Source organism: Esox lucius, chromosome 1, assembly GCF_011004845.1.
Source record: "Esox lucius isolate fEsoLuc1 chromosome 1, fEsoLuc1.pri, whole genome shotgun sequence".
Taxonomy (NCBI): Eukaryota; Metazoa; Chordata; class Actinopteri; order Esociformes; family Esocidae; genus Esox; species Esox lucius.
Window position 1 is genome coordinate 35,692,238 of NC_047569.1, and position 21,439 is coordinate 35,713,676.

Consider the following 21,439-nt stretch of genomic DNA (forward strand, 5'->3'; position numbering starts at 1 on the left):
GTGTGGGGAGAGTCAGAGCATTTCAACAAAGTCTGACTAGTGTTATTACTATATAATTATCTAATATGGTGATGTTTCCCTCTGGGTTTCAGGTTTGGAGATGGATGTTTTTTGCCTATTTTCACTGGCTTTGTGTGTGTCAAGATATGCAAGAAAAGCCAAGGCCGTAAGTTTACCTAGAATTTGATCATCAACATAACAGTGATTTAAATATGGGAATATGTCTCCTTTGGTTCTAAGAATGCTGCCAATGTTTTATTATTGTGCTGGTGCAATCTCTTTCGAGAAGAGCAAACTTGAGCTAGACTTTTTTCCCCTAACTTTAGTGGGTGTGTGTTTGTGTATTTTTGCTTTGTAGGTGCTACCTAGTAACTATCCCTGAAAACATGAAGGCAGGTTTGAAAACCAAGGTTGTTGCCAGTCTTTTGCACCCCACCCTTATGCAGGAGACCCTGCATATGACCATATCGCTGATTGATGATGGACAGAGCACAATCCTCTTTCAGAAGAGTTCTGACCAAGATTTTCACCTTGGGTTCCAGTTTCAGGTCAGTCCAATACTCTCAAGCCCCAGTCAGATCAACAAGCAATGGAATTCAGAAAAAAATGCATTTCTCAGTCTCATTTCCTGTTAAATGGCACCCAGTGAATCATATACAGATAATCCAGAAATATTTGGGGACTGACACAATTTTCATACTTTTGGCTTTGTATGCCACCACAATGGATTTGAAATGAAACAACTGAGATGCAACTGAAGTGCAGACTTTCAGTTTCAATTCATGGCGTTGAACAAAAATATTGTATGAAATTTTAGTAATTGCAACCATTTTCATACACAGTCCCCTTATTTTAGGGGCTCAAATGTAATTGGACAAATGAACACAATCATGAATATTTAAAAAAAAATACTTGCAGGCAATGACTGCATGAAGTCTGGAATGCAGGGACATCACCAAACGCTGGGTTTGCTCCTTTGTGATGCTTTGCTTTACTGTAGCTGTTTTCAGTTGCTGTTTGTTCATGGGTCTATCTGCCTTAAGTTGTCTTCAGCAAGTGAAAGGCATGCTCGAATGGGTTGAGATCAGGTGATTGACTTGCAGAATATTCCACTTCTTAAAAAACTCCTGGGTTGCTTTCGCTTTTGATTTCGTTTTGGGTCATTATCCATCTGTACAATGAAGCGCTGTCCAATCAACTTTGCTGAATTTGGCTGAATCTGAGCAGATAATATATCCCTATACACTTCAGAATTGTGGTGAACCCTCTGTATTTGCTTTCGTGAAGACTTGGATAATGATATGCCTACCTCCTGGAGAGTGTTCTTCAATTGGCAGTTTTTTCTTTACCATGGAAAGGATCCTAGGACCATCCACCACTGTTGTCTTCTGTGGGCGTCCAGGCCTTTTTGTGTTGCAGAGCTCACCAGTGTGTTCTTTTTTTTCTCAGAATGTACCAAACTGTTGATTTGGCCACTCCTAATGTTCCTTGCATTGAGAGCTCCTTCGACCGCATGTTGTGGGTTCATAGCAACAGCTTCCAAATGCGAATGCCACACCTGGAATCAACTCCAGACCTTTTACTTGCTTAATTAATGAAGAAATAATGAATTAATAGCCCACACCGGTCCATGAAACAGCTTCAGAATCAATTGCCTTGAAAAAGAGGGGGCTACATATTAAAGAGCTGTAATTCCTAAACGCTTCCTCCAATTTGGATGTGAATACCCTCTATCTAAAGCTGAGGGACTGCAATTTAAGCCCATGTTCATTATTTAACTGTAACTTGAATATATTTCAGTAAACAGACAAAATAACTAAACTTGTGTCAGTGTCCAATAATTTCTGGACCTAACTGTGTTTATGGGGTTCAGGCTAAATTTCTATCTGGTTTTCGTTGTTACTGTCTATTAATTAGCTCACCAGTGTTGAGCCATGTTGTTTTCCAAACAGGCCCCTCAGGTGCAGGAAAAGAAGGTAGTGAAGTTTAAGGTGGAGGTTCGTGGTGAAACATTTCTATCATCAGAGGAGCGAAAGATCACGATTTTACCATTCAGAAAGATGACATTTGTTGAAATGGACAAACCAGTATACCACCCAGGACAAATAGGTAATTTTAGTCAGAGCCACTATATTTGTAAATGTGATATAGTGTACGATGTGACCACGTTTAGCATAAGAAAATACTATATGTAATGATATACTGATTCTGGTCAAGGGACCCCCACCCAAGCCATTTGTCAGTCCAGGCCCCCCACCCAAGCCATTTGTCAATCCAGGCCCCCCACCCAAGCCATTTGTCAATCCAGGGACCCCCATCATATGATGTGACATGTAGGTCCAGAATGAAAATACTTCTGCTCATTACTGTAAGTTGTTGTGGATAACAGTGTCAGCTAAATATTTCTAAAATGAAATATCTATTGATTTTTATCTATTGAACTATTTGCATAGAACAATATTATATTTATTAATTATCATCATTTTTATTTCAAAAATGTCTCTCACTCCCTTTGTAAGACGTTATCTCAGAACTTCCATACCCCTTTCATTTGACATTTGCAGTCATATTTTTTGACTGCAACTCAAATTATTTTCTGCCCCCTCTCTACCCCATAGACACACATACATACACAGTATCTCACAAAAGTGGGTACACCCCTCACAACTTTTTCAAATATTTGAGTATATCTTTTCATGTGACAACACTGAGGAAATGACACTTTGCTGCAATGTAAAACAGCTTGTATTACAGTGTAAATTAGCTGTTCCCTCAAAATAACACACAGCCATTAATGTCTAAACTGCTGGCAACAAAAGTGAGTACACCCCTAAGTGAAAATGTCCAAAAAAAATTTTTTTTAGAACCAACTCCAAATATCAATTATAAAATTAAATTGTACTGTTTCTTTGCTTTCTTGTTTTTTTCCTCAGTGCATTTTAGAATCATCTCCTTGGATATAAATTTTACACCTTTGAATGAGTTGGTAAGTGTTGACATTATGCAATAATTCAACTAATGCTTTTTTTTTTTACCAGTATGGCATAACAGTTTTATTTGAACAAAAACCACAATAGCACTATTGCGTAATGGATTGAAATACATTTTATGATCCGATGACCATAAAATAATTTGCAGAGAGCTGCTAGTTCTGAAAGACTCCTAGAGGATATAGCTTTCTGATTAATAGCGAGGAGGTGTTTAAATGCCTTGGCGACGCTGTGTTGGCTTTTGTATGGTAGGAAAGGCTTCTATGTGAAAAGTAGGGTATTCCAAAGTGTTCTCTGATGGAGACAGCTAAAGAACCCATTTCATTCCGAGTCTGCCAAAAAGTTGTTGTGTGTGATCATTATGCGAGCAAAGTGGGCGCGCATATCCAGATTAGTGACCGATGAAGCGCTAGTTATATTTTCTTTTTGGTTGGTTGGGTGGCTGATAAAAACAGAGCACAGTATATCTACGATAATATTAGCCGAACAATATAAAATGTAATTTAGTTATCAACACATTTCTGAGAACAATGAAAGGCGACAAGTTTTTTTCAAGTTTCAAGGTTTTTTAGTCAAATGCACCCAACAACACAGCAAGAAAGAGTTGCACTGAACAACTCAGACAGGAATTGTTTAGAAGATTACCCATATGGAAAATAAATATATTTTAGCAATGCAAAATGTATGTAGAATATATGATGAATAAAAGTCGAATACATTTAACTTAATTCAAAATACATTTCAGTTATCAAAATGTAATTTCACCTTATATTCTGACATTTATTTAAAAATTTATAAATACATTTAACTTTATTCAAAATACATTTCAGCTTTTATTCCAAAATGTATTTGAAAATGTATAAATACATTTCAGTTTTGTACAAATGTATTTCACCATCAACAATGCTCTCGTTACAATTGTAATGTATTATAAAAAAAAACCTTTGACAAAATGTTTTGTTATGGAACAATCTAGGCCTGTAAGTTTTTCTGTGAAGGCAAGAGGTGAAATTCACAAGAAATCTGGTTGGCAGAATATTTTTCTTACTGCACAGTGCATGTTCTTCTAATCAGAATAGATTCTGCAGCATGCAAAGCCGATGGTTCGGTTATGGACATGAACTGTTCCATTACTGTTCTGCTAGCAGCAGGATATTATGCTGTCAGACTTTCTTTTACAAAATAAAAGCCATCATTAAAATGTAAGTCAATGTGTTTTCCTTCTAAAGATTGTGAATCTTAGTTTAAAGCAAGTAATGCTTTTCTTTAAGCAAAAGCACTGATGAATAATTGGAAAAAAAATATAGATAAAATAAAAAAATACAGCAATAGAATTATGAACAATATCGGAACAGGCATTTAAAATACAATGTACAGACCTGATCGTTAACAATATTGCCTCATGACAAAAAAAATTGAAGTGGAACATGGCTTTTGAGAATTACTGACTAGGGTATGAAGATCCACACAGACTGTCAATTCATGGGGGAAAATAGAGGGTAAAGCTAGCAGCACTACTTCACTAGTGTACTGTTACTGTTTTTCTAGTGTACTGTTACTGTTTTTCTAGTGTACTGTTACTGTTTTTCTAGTGTACTGTTACTGTTTACTAGTGTACTGTAGCTGTTCTGTATATTGTTGCTTTATTTTATTATTTTCTAGCTGGCTATATTTTGCTATATTTTCTTGCTAACTCTCACTATGTAGTTTGTCGGGTGCCATGTCACAAGAATTTCATTGTGCAGTATGACACTGTGCTGTTCGGTGCGTTCGACAAATAAACCTTGAAACCCGATCTCCACCATGCGCGTAACTGTCGGGGATGCAGGAGGCACAGTTGCACCCAGGCCTGTGGTGGGGGGACAGTTCTTTGTCTCTATCTAATCCCTACTAGTAGGCTGCCCCAGAGTCAACGTCGCCTCCACAAAAAGGGGGTTTAACTTTAGGTTTAGATTCAGACCTCCTCTCCTTGCACTGTGACCCTCTGTTTCCATTTCCTGTGTCTTTCCCTGTTACACTAAGAAACTTCAGAAGCTATTTTTAATCCATGTTCTTTAATACTGGAATTTGTAAATATATCTATGTTACAACTATAACTGGGCAAGCACTGAGTCCCAGATGACTAGGGCACAGCTTTTCTACATATTATTAGCATTTTAAGGTTATCATAAACATTTTTATCATTGTTCTGTATTTTATCCTTCACAGTACTCAGTGGAGCTTGAGGTACAGTAATAAAAACACTTTATAATGAATATCATTGAGTTATGTGAAATATTTAACATTGATGTGAATATTTACCGATCAGCCATAACATTACGACCACCTGCCTAGTATTGTGTAAGTCCCTCTTTTGCCGCCAAAACAGCCCTGAGCCGTCAAGACATGTACTCTCCTAGACCTCTGAAGGTGTGTTGTGGTATCTGGCACCAAGACGTTAGCAGCAGATCCTTGAAGTCCTGTATGTTGCGAGGTGGGGCCTCTATGGATCGGACTTGTTTGTCCAGCACATCCCACCGATGCTGGATTAAATTGAGAGCTGGGGAATTTGGAGGCCAAGTCAACACCTCGAACTAGTTGTTTTCCTGAAATCATTCCTGAACCATTTTTGCTTTGTGGCAGGGCGCATTATCCTGCTGAAAGAGGCCAATCCCACAAGTGAATACTGTTGTCATAAAAGGGTGCACATGGTCTGCAACAATGCTCAGGTAGGTGGTACGTGTCAAATTAACATCCACATGAATGGCAGGACCCAGGGTTTCCCAGCAGAACATTGCCCAAAGCATCACACTGCCTCTGCCAGCTTGCCTTCTTCCCATAGTGCATCCTGGTGCCATGTGTTCTCCAGGTAAGCGATGCACATGCGTAATGTAAAAGAGAACATGATTCATCAGACCAGGCCACATTTTTCCATTGCTCTTTGGCAGAGGTGGCACATGACTTGACTCGAGTCTGACTCCAATTTTCAGGACTTGTAACTTGCTTGATTAAAGTAAGAAAATGACTTGACTTTGACTTGAGAACAAGTTACTTGAGACTTGACTTGAAGTGGAAGACTCGACAATGACTTGAACTTATAATATACAAACAGCAATAAAATTATTTTATATGTTGTGACCCCCTCCAACGACTGCCACCTTAACGTGGTGGAGGGGTTTGAGTACCCGAGTGACCCTAGGAGCTATGTTGTCTGGGGCTATATGCCCCTGGTAGGGTCTCCCAAGGCAAACAGGTCTTAGGCGACGGGTCAGACTAAGAGCGGTTCAAACCCGCCTTAATGATGAAAAAAAATATTGAGTACCGTGACGTCGCCCGGTATGGCGCAGCCGGGGCCCCACCCTGGAGCCAGGCCCGGGGTTGGGGCTTGTATGCGAGTGCCTGGTGGCCGGGCCTTTCCCCATGGGGCCCGGCCAGGCTCAGCCCGAACGGGCGACGTGGGGCCGCCCTCCCGTGGGCTCACCACCCACAGGAGGGACCATAAAGGGCCGGTGCGAAGAGGATCGGGCGGCAGTCGAAGGCAGGGGCCTAGACAACCCGATCTCTGGACACATAAACTAGCTCTAGGGACGTGGAATGTCACCTCGCTGGCGGGGAAGGAGCCTGAGTTAGTGCGTGAGGTTGAGAGGTTCCGATTAGAGGTAGTCGGGATCACCTCTACGCACGGCTTGGGCTCTGGAACCACACTCCTTGAGAGAGGATGGACTCTTCACCACTCTGGAGTTGCCCATGGTGAGAGGCGGCGGGCTGGTGTGGGTTTGCTTATAGCTCCCCAGCTCTGCCGCCATGTGTTGGAGTTTACCCCGGTGAACGAGAGGGTCGTTTCCCTGCGCCTACGGGTCGGGGATAGGTCTCTCACTGTTGTTTGTGCCTACGGGCCGAACGGCAGTGCAGAGTACCCGACCTTCTTGGAGTCTCTGGGAGGGGTGCTGGAAAGTGCTCCGACTGGGGACTCTATTGTTCTACTGGGGGACTTCAACGCCCACGTGGGCAACGACAGTGACACCTGGAGGGGCGTGATTGGGAGGAACGGCCCCCCTGATCTGAACCCGAGCGGTGTTCAGTTATTGGACTTCTGTGCTAGTCACAGTGCTAGTCACACTGTCGAGGCGACAATCCCCAAACCCGGTGGTGGACACCGGAAGTAAGGGATGCCGTCAAGCTGAAGAAGGAGTCCTATCAGGCCTGGTTGGCTTGTGGGACTCCTGACGCAGCTGACGGGTACCGACAGGCCAAGCGGGCTGCAGCCCGGGTGGTTGTGGAGGCAAAAACTCGGGCCTGGGAGGAGTTCGGTGAGGCCATGGAGAAGGACTATCGGCTGGCCTCGAAGAGATTCTGGCAAACCATCCGGCACCTCATGAGAGGGAAACAGTGCCCTACCAACGCTGTTTACAGTAGAGGTGGGCAGCTGTTGACCTCAACTGAGGATTTCGTCGGGCGGTGGAAGGAATACTTCGAGGATCTCCTCAATCCCGCTGTCACGTCTTCCATTGAGGAAGCAGAGGATGAGGGCTCAGAGGTGGACTCGTCCATCACCCGGGCTGAAGTCACTGAGGTGGTCAAGGAACTCCTCGGTGGCAAGGCACCGGGGGTGGATGAGATCCGCCCTGAGTACCTCAAGTCTCTGGATGTTGTGGGGCTGTCTTGGTTGACACGCCTGTGCAACATCACGTGGCGGTCGGGGACAGTGCCTCTGGGATGGCAGACCGGGGTGGTGGTCCCTCTTTTTAAAAAGGGGGACCGGAGGGTGTGTTCCAACTATAGGGGGATCACACTTCTCAGCCTCCCCGGGAAAGTCTATGCCAGGGTTCTGGAGAGGAGAATACGGCCGATAGTAGAACCTCGGATTCAGGAGGAACAGTGTGGTTTTCGTCCGGGCCGTGGAACACTGGACCAGCTCTATACCCTCTACGGGGTGTTGGAGGGTTCATGGGAGTTTGCCCAACCAATCCACATGTGTTTTGTGGATTTGGAGAAGGCATTCGACTGTGTCCCTCGCGGCATCTTGTGGAGGGTGCTTCGGGGAATATGGGGTCCTGGGTCCTTTGCTAAGGGCTGTCAGGTCCCTGTACAACCGAAGCAGGAGCTTGGTCCGCATTGCCGGCAGTAAGTCAGACTTGTTCCCAGTGCATGTTGGACTCCGGCAGGGCTGCCCTTTGTCACCGGTTCTGTTCGTAATTTTTATGGACAGAATTTCTAGGCGCAGCCAGGGGCCGGAGGGTGTCAGGTTTGGGGACCACACAATTTCGTCTCTGCTCTTTGCAGATGATGTTGTCGTGTTGGCCCCTTCTAACCAGGACCTTCAGCATGCGCTGGGACGGTTTGCAGCCGAGTGTGAAGCGGTGGGGATGAAAATCAGTACCTCCAAATCCGAGGCCATGGTCCTCAGTCGGAAAAGGGTGGCTTGCCCACTTCAGGTTGGTGGAGAGTGCCTGCCTCAAGTGGAGGAGTTTAAGTATCTAGGGGTCTTGTTCACGAGTGAGGGAAGGATGGAACGGGAGATTGACAGACGGATCGGTGCAGCTTCTGCAGTAATGCAGTCGATGTATCGGTCTGTCGTGGTGAAGAAAGAGCTGAGCCGCAAGGCGAAGCTCTCGATTTACCAGTCAATCTACGTTCCTACTCTCACCTATGGTCATGAGCTTTGGGTCATGACCGAAAGGACAAGATCCCGGATACAGGCGGCCAAAATGAGCTTTCTCCGCAGGGTGGCCGGGCGATCCCTTAGAGATAGGGTGAGAAGCTCGGTCACCCGGGAGGAGCTCAGAGTAGAGCCGCTGCTCCTCCACATCGAGAGGGGTCAGCTGAGGTGGCTCGGGCATCTTTTTCGGATGCCTCCGGAACGCCTTCCTGGGAAGGTGTTCCGGTCCCGTCCCACCGGGAGGAGACCCCGGGGAAGACCTAGGACACGCTGGAGGGACTATGTCTCCCGGCTGGCCTGGGAACGCCTCGGTGTCGCCCCGGAAGAGCTAGAGGGAGTGTCTGGGGAGAGGGAAGTCTGGGCATCCCTGCTTAGACTGCTGCCCCCGCGACCCGGCCCCGGATAAGCGGAAGAAGATGGTATGGTATGGTATATGTTGTGACATCAGCACCACTAATCAGCGTATGTGCCTTTAACGCTGCACAATTCAAAACGCGCCAAACATGGCAGACAGTAACGTTAGTCGAGCTCCACAAATAGTATCGTTTGGATACAAGGACTTTGAACTGGGCTGTGTGAATAAAAAAATATTTGCCAGATGCAAAATATGCAACAACGTCAATTAATCTTTTGTTTGTCATCATTTGGCCTTGGTTGCATATTATGTTTGTTTTTTTCTTGTGAGAAATGTGACCATTATCATTACTGAATATGTCTTGTAAATAGATGTAAGGGAATTTTACTATAACAGTGGCATAGCCTGAATTTTAATGTTGATGGGCATCTTAAAATGAGCGGGCATGTATATTATTACACGTGGGCTATAATGTCTGTATTAAATGGGCGCATTTTCAAGTGTTTGTGGACTGCGCGTGGAAACTAAAAAGCATTGTGCTTACACCATAACAGTTAACTTTACTGCATGAAAGGCTAACATGGAGGCGCCGATGTGATTATTAGCACCTAAACATTTCGAATAGTTTTTTTTTTTTACTCATACAGACAAGAATGATTACAGCGTAATTACATATTAGGCAGTTTTTCAGTCACAATAATTAGTTTATAAGGTTGTTGTTATTAGCCCTTATTACATGGATTGGCTGAATTCCAGTGCAGAATGCGTGTTATTTCTTGATAACAGACCGTTGCCATGAAAAACAGCGCGTTGCTATAGACGCAGCAGGATTCTAACCAGAGATGGAACGGACTATTTTCTTTAGAGGAAGCAATACAATCGTTTTTAAATCAATAAATTCCTTTTGAAATGAATATTTTGTGTCAAATTATAGATTTATTTTGTAGGTAGCCATGTGATAAGGTATAGCGAGGCGATTGTTATAGCGAATACAATCCCTTCAGTCTGATTCAAGATCCCTCCGCTTCGTCCCCCCAAAAAATTGTACCGCGGAGGAGAAAAATATTTGATTTTGAAATCGAGCTTCGCACCGAGCGCACGTCAGAAACAGAGGACAGTGTGTGTGTGTGTGTTCATCTCTTTAGTACTGTGACTTGACTTGAAACTTATAAGGACTCGACTTGACTTGCTTAGGGTGAACCCTTGACTTGACTTGCTTGATTTATCTGAACTGTGACATGAGACTTGACTCGAGACTTGATGGTTAAGACTTGAGACTTGCTTAGGCTTGACCATGTGTGACTTGTCCCCATCTCTGCTCTTTGGTCCAGTTCTGATGCTCACATGCCCATTGTAGGTGCTTTCAGCAGTGGACAGGGTTCAGCCTGGGCATCCTGACTGTTCTGCGGCTACGAAGCCACATACGCAACAAACTGCAATGCACTGTGTGTTCTGACACCTTTCTATCAGTACCAGCATTAACTTTTTCAGCAATTTGAGCTACAGTAGCTCGTCTTTTGAATTGGACCACACACGGGCTAGCCTTTGCTCCCCACGTGCATCAATAAGCCTTGGCTGCCCATGACCCTGTCGTTGGTATGGACTACTGTAGACCGGGAACACCATACAAGAGCTGCAGTTTTGGAGATGCTCTGACCCAGACGTTTAGCCATCACAATTTGGCCCTTGTCAAAGTCTCTCAGATCCTAACGCTTGCTCATTTTTCCTGCTTCTAACTTATCAACTTTGAGGACATAATGTTCACTTGCTGCCTAATATATCCCACCCACTGACAGGTGCTTTGGTAACGGGACTGTCAGTGTTATTCACTTCACCTGTCAGTGGTCATAATGATATGGCTGATCGTTGTAAATTGTTATGGTATCTTTCAGTTACACAATCTGTACAGTACATTTTTATGACTTTTTAATATTTACCATATAAAATATTTCAAATCTAGTAAAAAGTTAATAATTTTTGAGTTTGGCGGTTTTATTCCTTCACAGGATGTAAATGGTAACAGGATTGGACAGTGGTTAAACACCACATCCAGAGGCAACATTCTACAGCTTTCTCACCCCTTGAACTCTGAAGCACCTGAGGGAAAATATACCATAACTTTTTGGATTGATGGGGAAAGACATTACCGTAATTTTCAGGTACAACAGTACGGTAGGTTTGTGGACCTCTCACATTTCATATAGGCATTATGTTAACAGTTCTGGCATTGGAATAAATATACTAAAACATCGAATGTGATGGCTTGTTTTAAACTTCAGTTTTGCCGAAGATTCAGATTGAATGTTACCTTGGCAATTGGATCAGTGCTGGTCAAGAGGAGTATAAAGTGAAAGTGTGTGCAAAGTGAGTCTTCTGTTTGACTCACTTATTCTCTGAAACACTTAAATGTTGACATTTACAGTACATGTACATCTGGCCCAGAAAACATTTGTATTCAATGAGTATAACCTAAATGTATATATTGTTATGTATTATATTTTTGTCAGGTACACGGATGGCCAGCCTGTCATGGGTAAAGCTGAGGTAGAGTTGTGTCGGCCCATGGGCGGCTTATTCTCAGAAATTTCTCAGAAACATTGTCACAAAGAAACAGTAGAGGTCCGTATGCTTTGCCCACACACAAGTATGGTTTTGGAAATAATTACCTTTTTTTTATATAATACAAATATCAATTTGTTTGCATTCTCCAGATGGACCAAACTGGATGTGTCTCTCATGTCTTTAACCTGTCAACTTTCTTGGACGAAAGCAAGAAAATGTTCTCTGATGTATTTGTATTTAATACAAAAGTAGTGGAGCAGGGAACAGGCAAGTTAATCATCACATCAGATAACAGAACTGTGATTACTATTGTCATATATTGTTCATCAATAAAAATGTATAAATACTGAAAAACGCTAGTAGGATCAATTCTATTATTGCAGTGTTTGTTCTTAAATGCAACTAGAGTTGAAATGTTCCAGCAACTCTCCCAAAATTCCCTGGGTTTTCCTGATTGGAAGATCCCTGAAGTTATTGGGAATAACCTGGAAATCTGTGAATCTTTCAACCAGGACAACTGAATAGCCAGGGGTGTTAAAAAATTGTCTAGATTTTTCGAAATCTATGTGCAACCTGACAATCTGTTCCCCTTATACAGGTATTACAAGAGATGAAAAAATGCACATCCAACTTTTCTACAGCATAGGAAGGCTCTCATTTCTCGACACACCCAGAACATTTAAACCTGGGTCAATTGTTGAAGGCAAGGTATGTCAAACTACATCAATGGGAATTCAACCTAAATCCTACTACAATTCAGATGCTAATTTACAATAACCACTGCTTCTATCACGGTTTTCAATACATGGTGTGAGAACTGTGTACCTCGTTTAACTGCAGTCCATTCCCAGTTAGCTAACACAGAGATGTTCAGAACATATCTAATGATACCAGTACTCTCTGTCCTTCATTCACCAGCCAGTAACACAGATTTGTAGCTATATAGATACATTATTAACCCTCTAACACTATATAGGTTAACTTAACATGCTTTCATTCTTTATTACAATTTCCTTTTTAGAAATCCCTGTTTTCAAAACCACGGAATGGATTTTTGTTAATTTTCCTATCATCGATAGGAGATAGAGTTATCATCTATGAATGTGCTAGTACACACTTGATTTGTTTGTACTGTAGATACGACGGTTATTGTTGTATTGTAGACAACATTGGTTCTTTGAAATTTCTGCTTACAGGGAGGGAAGAAATTATTTGATCCCCTGCTGATTTTGTATGTTTGTCCACTGACAAAGAAATTATCAGTCTATCATTTTAATGGTAGGTTTATTTGAACAGTGAGAGACAGAATAACAACCAAAAAATCCAGAAACATGCATGTCAAAAATGTTATAAATTGATTTGCATTTTAATGAGTGAAATAAGTATTCGACCCCTCTGCACTCTTAAAGGGAGTGCTCCTAATCTCAGCCTGTATAAAAGACACCTGTCCACAGAAGCAATCAATCAGATTCCAAACTCTCCACCATGGCCAAGAACAAAGAGCTATCCAAGGATGTCAGGGACAAGATTGTAGACCTACATAAGGCTGGAATGGGCTATATGACCATCGCCAAGCAGCTTGGTGAGAAGGTGACAACAGTTGGTGCGATTATTCGCAAATGGAAGAAACACAAAATAATTGTCAATCTCCCTCATCTGGGGTTCCATGCATGATCTCACCTTGTGGAGTTGCAATGATCATGAGAATGATGAGGAATCAGCCCAGAACTACACGGGAGGATCTTATCAATGATCTCAAGGCAGCTGTTAACATTGTCACCAAGAAAACGTTTGGTAACACACTAGGCCGTGAAGGACTGAAATCCTGCAGCGCCCGCAAGGTCCCCCTGCTCAAGAAAGCACATGTACAGGCTCGTCTGAAGTTTGCCAATGAACATCTGAATGATTCAGGGGAGAAATGGGTGAAATGTTGTGGTCAGATGACACAAAAATAGAGCGCTTTGGCCACAACTCAACTGTTTGGTGGAGGAATGCTGCCTATGACCCCAAGAACACCATCCCCACCGTCAAACATGGAGGTGGAAACATTATGCTTTGGGGGTGTTTTTCTGCTAAGGGGACTGGACAACTTCACTGCATCAAAGGGACGATGGACAGGGCCATGTACCGTCAAATCTTGGGTGCGAACCTCCTTTCCTTAGCCAAGATATTGAAAAAGGGTTGTGGATGAGTATTCCAACATGACAATGACCCAAAACACACGGCCAAGGCAACAAAGCAGTGGCTCAAGAAGAAGCACATTAAGGTCCTGGAGTGGCCTAGCCAGTCTCCTGACCTTAATCCCATAGAAAATATGTGGAGGGAGCTGAAGGTTCGAGTTGCCAATTGTCGGCCTCAAAACCTTAATGACTTGGAGAAGATCTGCAAAGAGGAGTGGGACAAAATCCCTCCTGAGATGTGTGCAAACCTGGTGGCCAACTACAAGAAACGTCTGACCTCTGTGATTGCCAATAAGGGTTTTGCCACCAAGTACTAAGTCATGTTGTGCAGAGGGGTCGAATACCTATTTCACTCATTAAAATGCAAATCAATTCATACAAGTTTTGTTGTTGTTATTCTGAATCTCAATGTTCAAATAAACATACCATTATAGACTGATCATTTCTTTGTCAGTGGGCAAACATACGAAATCAGCAGGGGATCAAATAATCTTTTCCCTCACTGTAATATATCTGGTGGTAGCAGTGAATAATACTACATAATCCATCTCCCTGCTTTTCTTCAGATTAAAGCTGTTCACTTCAATGACACGCCTATATCCAACATGTCAGTTTATCTGCTTAAGTGGTCATCAGAACATCTACCGAACCTAACCACAGACATTCATGGTATCGCCAGTTTCTCCCTCAACACAACTGAAATGCCTCAAGAGTATCTTCATCTCAGGGTAAGTGTGATATCTGCCACTGTTTACATATTTCAGCAAAATGACAAAATGAGAACTTAGTCTTGTTAGGTTGTATACAATATATAGACAAGGATAGAGTGGGATTTACCATATGTGTATTCCTATATACACTCTCAAACATTAACAAAGCATTTTGTAACGGAAGCAAAAGTCAATGAATATACCAAATATTAGCACCAGAGTTAGAACCTTCTGACACTGATATAATTTAGATTTGTAATTTTGCTCATGTCTGGGCCAGCATATACCTTTTGTCAAGGATTAATTCAAATATGATTGGTTCGGAATTATTTCAATTCAAAATGCGATTGACATTGACTCCACAAATCCTTTTTGGATTGGCCATTACAGTATATGGCCCAAACGTAGGCCAGACAAAATCTGAATCAATCACAGACATCTTTTGCATTTTTTGCATGTTTTGACAACAATCACAGTAACACAGTACAGTAAAGTACAAATACAGTATTGAAGTAAAGAGTGCAGTATATTAAACAAGTTCAAAATCATCAAATGCATCAAATCTAATTATCAAATGCACTGAATAACACAGCATCTGTCACGTCCTGGCTATTCCCCTAGCCATCTCTGCACTGGGCTAGGGCCATAGTCAGGACAGGACGGAAGGTGGTGCCTCTAGCCACCTCCGATCCTTTTGGTCTCCCCAATTGGAGGCAGGTGTCGGTCGTTGCCTCCAATTGGGGTCCTTATTTATGTTCTGTGTGTGGCCACACCCAGTGTGGTTAATTTTGGTTTTGTGTTTCTTCTGGATACCCTACGTCACTGTTTGTTGCTTTTGTTTTTGTCTTTCTTTTTGATTAAACATGGATTACGTCCACTATTCAGTCTCTGCGCCTGTGTCCTATCACCACTGTGACAGCGTCATCCTGCACAAAAAAATTCTTATGACATGGAACACGACATCTACGTAGTAAGAATTGAGAAGTGTATAAAGAAAAAGTATAGAAATAATATACATAAATGTGAACTAGCAACAATTTTAAAAAGAGTTAGATGGGGAAAACGAACAATATGGGTAGATGTATTGAATATTAAAGGTACAAAATTAGTGTATTATGCCTATGAATGGTACATGCAAAATAATATTCTAATGTACATTGAATGTACCTGAAAGGACATCAGAGTATCTGGAATGGTCTTGTGTGATCAGTCTCTTCATGGATCAGTGTTGCTGGTTGAGGAGCCTTATGGCGTGAGGGAAAAAACTGTGAGTCTGGATGTGCATGGCACCGATGCTCCGGTAGCGTCTATCAGACAGCAGCAGTGTGAACAGACCATAGCCTGGGTGGCTGTAGTCTTTGATGATCTTCTGTGCTTTCCTAAGGCACTGTGTATCAGGCGGTAATGCAGCCTGAGAGGATGCTCTGAATGGTGTACCTGTAGAAGTTGGTGAGAGTTTGTACAGACAAGCCAAACTTCTTGAGTCTCCACAGGAAGAATATAGTAGTTTTTTGAGGAAATTTCACTGCCATGTTCGCTTGCCTGGACCAAGTGAGGTCATCTTTGATGAACACACCGAGAAACTTGAAGTCGGATGCTCTCTCCACTTCAACTCTACCGATGTGTATGGGGGCATGACCCCCCCCCCACCGATGTGTAGGGGGGCATGACCCCCCCCCACCGCTTCCTGAATTCCACGGTTGTCTTCTTGGTCATGCAAACGTTGAGAGAGAGGTGGTTGTCCTGGCACCATGTAGCCAGGTTCTTCACCTCCTCTCTGTCAGTGGTCTCATCATTGTTGGAGATGAGACCTTGGATGGTTGTGTTGTCCGCAAATATAAGGATGGTTTTGGAGTTTTTTGTGGCTATGCAGTTGTGCGTGAACAGGGTGTATGGGAGGGGACTGAGTATGCAGCCCTGAGGGACTCCGGTGCTCAGGGTCAGTGCAGAGAAGGTGAGGTTGGCTGTTCTCACCACCTGGGGTCTGCTCGTCAGTAAGTCCGGGATCCAATTGAAAAGGATGGTGTCAGTCCCAGGGTCCTGAGCTTAGGAACACATATGTGTTGCCTTTTTCCAGGTGTGAGAGGGCGGTGTGTGTCGTCAGGGCGATGGCATCGTCTGTAGATCTATTGGGGCGGTATGGAAATTGAAAGGGGTCTAATGTGTCAGAAATGATGGAGCAGATATGAGCTGACCAGCAGCTCGAAGAAATTCATGACGATAGAGGTCAGTGTTACAGGGCAGTAGTCATTCAGGCAGGTGATGGAAGGTTTCTTCGGTACAGGGCTGGTGGTCTGTTTGAAGCAGGAGGGGACTGCAGGCAGAGACAAGGAGAGGTTGAATATGGAGGTGAAAACCTGGTTGGCGCACCACAAGGACATGGCCTGGAATACCGTGGTGTCTTCCGTGGTTTCACTCTTTTAAAAGCTCTCCTCACGTCAGCCGTGGTTAGGGACAGAGTGCAGTTGTCCTGGACCCAGCAACGCTTCCAGAACCATTTATAGAAGGAGTTGAGCTCGTTGGGGAGGGAGGGGGCAGGCTGGGCATCATTGCGGTCTCTCCCTTCATTGTCTGTGATGTGTCGCAGTCCACACCACATGCATCTTGTGGTAGTAAGACTCCCAACTTGTCCCTGTAGTCTCTTTTGGCACCTCTGATCCCTAGAACTATAGGCAGAGGACCGTGCTCTGAGCATAGCACAGAGGGTACCATTAACCCAGGGCTTTTGGTTGGGGAATGTTTGAACATTGACCCTCGGTAGGACAACATCAATGCGCCTAGGGATATATGCTGAGACAGAGTCTGTGTCTTGGCTGCATCACAGATCATCATCCAATCTGTTGTTTCAAAGCATTCCTGTCGAGTAGTAATTGATCCCTCATTCTAGCGTTGAACTGTCTGAAAAAACTGTTTATCCTGTTTTAGGAGTTGTCTATAGGATGGGAGGAGCAAAACTGATGTGTGATCCGCCTTACCAAAAGCAGGGCAGGGTATGGGTTTGTAGCAATTTCGTATTTTGTGATACCCAACAAGTAGGAAAGTTAAAGTGCTGTTGGTATTTCAGAAAAACTTTCCACATATTTTTATTATTGAAGTCACCAATGATAATAAAAGCTGCCTCGGGGTGAATGTCCTCTAGTCCATTTATTAATCGGTATAGGTCCTCCAGTGTGTGCATTTTATTAGCCTGCGGGTGTATGTAGACTGCTATGTAGACTGCTATAGCTGAGCTGAATTTCCACAGAAGGTAGAAGGGCCGTACCTTTACAGTTAGTAGCTCCAGGTCTGGTGAACCGTGTGTTGAAATTACTGCAACATCCGAGGCCCAGCGAGAGTCAACCATAATGCAGACCCCTTCTCCTTAGGTTGACCTGACTCCGAAGTTCGTCCATTTAATTGTCCGGGGATTGAAAATTTGCGAGTGAAATGGTCGGTAACGGAGGATTGCAGTACCTCATCTGAGATCTACATAGGATACCGGCATGTTTGCCTCTACTTCCTCCTCCGAAGGCATACGAAAATGTAAACGCAATAATGTCATTTTCATGTGCTGATATGCACATTTGCTGTCAATATTAAAATGTTAATGAAAAGCCATTTAGCTTGTGATAAACAAAATCCTTGGCAATTGAATTTCCACGCTCTAACGCTGTTTTCCTAACTTGATGAAAATTACACTGCAATGAGATTTGATGTTCATGTTCTACCGCCCTGTCAGTCATTCTCTGAAGGCGGGACACTGTTTAACGTACTAACCGGAATTAGGTAGGCTACAATCATAGATGAATGTGTACAATGCGGTACAATGGCAACAGGGCTAGTGCCATTAAGGTGCCTGCACATGGGCCGCGGTAAGCAACAACTGAACCGCGAGAAAAATCTGCCTACTGTGTACACCGAAGCGGGGGTGTACACATGACAGCTACAGTGGGTGAGTTTGCGTTGGTTACCATTGTAACAACAATGCCCTCGCAAAGTTAGGTTTTGGTATGTCGTCGGTAAGATCGTCTACAGATGTTGATCGGCGTCTTGTGAGCAACATTCAAGAAACACTTCTGAATCACGAAAATTAGGAAATTTTCAAAATAAAAATGTATTCATTCAAAACTGACATAAATTGAGTCTATTAATTGTTTAAGAACCTCTCAAATAATTGACAACAATTCATATTTGATCATATTTAAGAGTAATTTCAATAAAAAGTGGGTGTTAAAATTGAGACAATGCCAGTGACTGATAGCTCATAAACTGTTGAATATTCCACAGAGAAAGCAGTGTAGGAAATGTTCAAGAGAGTGTGTAGAGTAAGACAAACCTGTCTATGCCACAATGCAAAACACTATAATAGACTGTACATGTACATACTGACCTATACAGAAAAAACTATTCAATATGTCTAAGTGAATGTATTGTAGGAAATGTTCAGGGGAGTCTATAGAGTGATTATATGCAAAAAAATCAAGGGGCACTGTGTATTTGCAATTGTTGCTGGCATTTTACTCCGCCAATACCATTGGCCACAATTTAACTCAATGGATATGAAATACATATTGCCCTATACAGAACTAACTGTTCTATACGTCCTATACAGAACTAACTGTTCTATACGTCCTATACAGAACTAACTGTTCTATAAGTCCTATACAGAACTAACTGTTCTATACGTCCTATACAGAACTAACTGTTATATACGTCCTATACAGAACTAACTGTTCTATACGTCCTATACAGAACTAACTGTTCTATACGTCCTATACAGAACTAACTGTTCTATACGTCCTATAGAGAACTAACTGTTCTATACGTCCTATACAGAACTAACTGTTCTATACGTCCTATACAGAACTAACTGTTCTATACGTCCTATACAGAACTAACTGTTCTATACGTCCTATACAGAACTAACTGTTCTATACGTCCTATACAGAACTAACTGTTCTATACGTTGCAGTGAATGTGTTGTAGGAAATGTTCAAGAGAGTCTATTGAATGATTACAGTGGGGAGAACAAGTATTTGATATACTGCCGATTTTGCAGGTTTTCCTACTTACAAAGCATGTAGAGCTCTGTAATTTTTATCTAGGCTTGCCTGGTTCCTTTTCTGGTATCTTTAATGCAACCATATAATCAATTACCACAAAAAATATGCCTGGAAGATACAAACTTTTTTCCATTTGGACATAGGGAAAATGAATTTGTAAAATGTCATTCCCAAATCATCTGAACGTAACAGTCCTATTCTTTTTTGACTGCTACAGTATAAACATTTGTGCATTTCAAAAATGTCTTCCTTTCTTTCTTCCCAGGTAAGCAGCAAACCAGACTTGATATATGAAGGAGACAGGGTCCCATATATTGTATCAGGACAGCATAGCCTTTCAGCGATGCGGCCTGCAGCCCCTCAAAGGATAAAGTCTAGCTACCTGGAAATTCAGGGAATAGACAAAACACTGGCATGTGGACAGGATGTATCCATCACCGTCCGCTACAAATTTGAATTCAAGACCGTCCCAGTGGGCTCTGTTGATGTCATCTACCTGGTGAGTAGATCAGGCGCTGTGTTCCAATACTTGATTAGAAATTGATTAGTTATCCCTTGTTTCTTTGATCCCAGATCTATGACTTATTGGAAATGTGAAAGCAAAACTAACATACTATTTCACATACATGCCTATTATTTACACTTTGCCAACCAATCATTGGCCTAGGAACAAGCTGTTACAACCTGGAACCCCACTCTGACCCACATCAATACTCATAGTTTCCATCCTTTGGATTTTATTGGAAACATGTTTTCCTCTCTCTCCCAGGCCTTATCCAGAAGGGCGATAGTTGATCATGGATACAGGAAGGTTATCGTTCAGGACAGTTCTGGTGAGGGAGAGTGATTTACTTTGTCATATTCATGTAACGTGCTGTAAGGTGCGTGACTATAATGACATGCTCTTGCATTGCAGTAACGGAGGGTGAAGTCACCTTAGATCTGGGAGTGGTTCCAGAGATGGTACGGACGTTACAGATCCTTGTGTATAGTATGTTACCCAGTGGGACTGTCATCGCCCACAGCATGAACTTCCCGACTGAGAAATGCTTCAGAAACAAGGTGTGTGGCTTTCAATGAATGTTAGGTACAGTGTGGAGGTATTTGATACACTACCGATTTTGCAGGTTTTCCTACTTACAAAGCATGTAGAGGTCTGTAATTTTTATCATAGGTACACTATCATAGTGACGGAATCTAAAACAAAATTCCAGAAAATCACATTATGATTTTTAAATATGCCGCAATTCATTAGCCTATTAATCTCATACATATACACACAGTGGGGAGAACAAGTATTTGATACACTGCCGATTTTGCAGCTTTTTCTACTTACAAAGCATGTAGAGGTCTGTAATTTTTATTGTGAGAGATGTAATCAAAAACAAAAATCCATAAAATCACATTATGATTTTTAAATAATTAATGAGCATTTTATTGCGTGACATAAGTATTTGATCACCTACCAACCCGTAAGAATTCCGGCTCTCACAGACCTGTTCTTTAAGAAGCCCTCCTGTTCTCCACTCTTTACCTGTATTAACTGCACCTGTTTGAACTTGTTACCTATATAAAAGACACCTGTCCACATACTCAATGAAACAGACTCCAACCTCTCCACAATGGCCAAGACCAGAGAGCTGTGTAAGGACATCAGGTATAAAATTGTAGACCTGCACAAGGCTGGGATGGGCTACAGGACAAAAGGCAAGCAGCTTGGTGAGAAGACAACAACTGTTGGCGCAATTATTAGAAAATGGAAGAAGTTCAAGATGACGGTCAATCTCCCTCGGTCTGGGGCTCAATGCAAGATCTCACCTCGTGGGGCATCAATGATCATGAGGAAGGTGAGGGATCAGCCCAGAACTACACGACAGGACCTGGTCAATGATCTGAAGAGAGCTGGGACCACAGTCTCAAAGAAAACCATTAGTAACACACTACGCCGTCATGGATTAAAAT

General features: G+C 42.6%; 1 protein-coding gene across 1 annotated transcript in view; it reads left to right on the forward strand.

The window, feature by feature from the left end:
* The window catches only part of LOC105011330 (alpha-2-macroglobulin), a 44,240-nt gene continuing 22,801 nt past the window's right edge, over positions 1-21,439 (forward strand). Inside the window, exons 1-14 of the mRNA XM_010871279.5 lie at positions 1-166; positions 359-548; positions 1,953-2,109; positions 2,934-2,986; positions 5,199-5,216; positions 10,990-11,155; positions 11,263-11,347; positions 11,491-11,602; positions 11,695-11,812; positions 12,144-12,253; positions 14,292-14,453; positions 19,743-19,976; positions 20,247-20,310; positions 20,394-20,539. Coding sequence (XP_010869581.3) covers positions 66-166; positions 359-548; positions 1,953-2,109; positions 2,934-2,986; positions 5,199-5,216; positions 10,990-11,155; positions 11,263-11,347; positions 11,491-11,602; positions 11,695-11,812; positions 12,144-12,253; positions 14,292-14,453; positions 19,743-19,976; positions 20,247-20,310; positions 20,394-20,539 — 1,716 coding nt within the window. The 5' untranslated portion in view covers positions 1-65. The remainder of the gene's footprint in view (positions 167-358; positions 549-1,952; positions 2,110-2,933; positions 2,987-5,198; positions 5,217-10,989; positions 11,156-11,262; positions 11,348-11,490; positions 11,603-11,694; positions 11,813-12,143; positions 12,254-14,291; positions 14,454-19,742; positions 19,977-20,246; positions 20,311-20,393; positions 20,540-21,439) is intronic.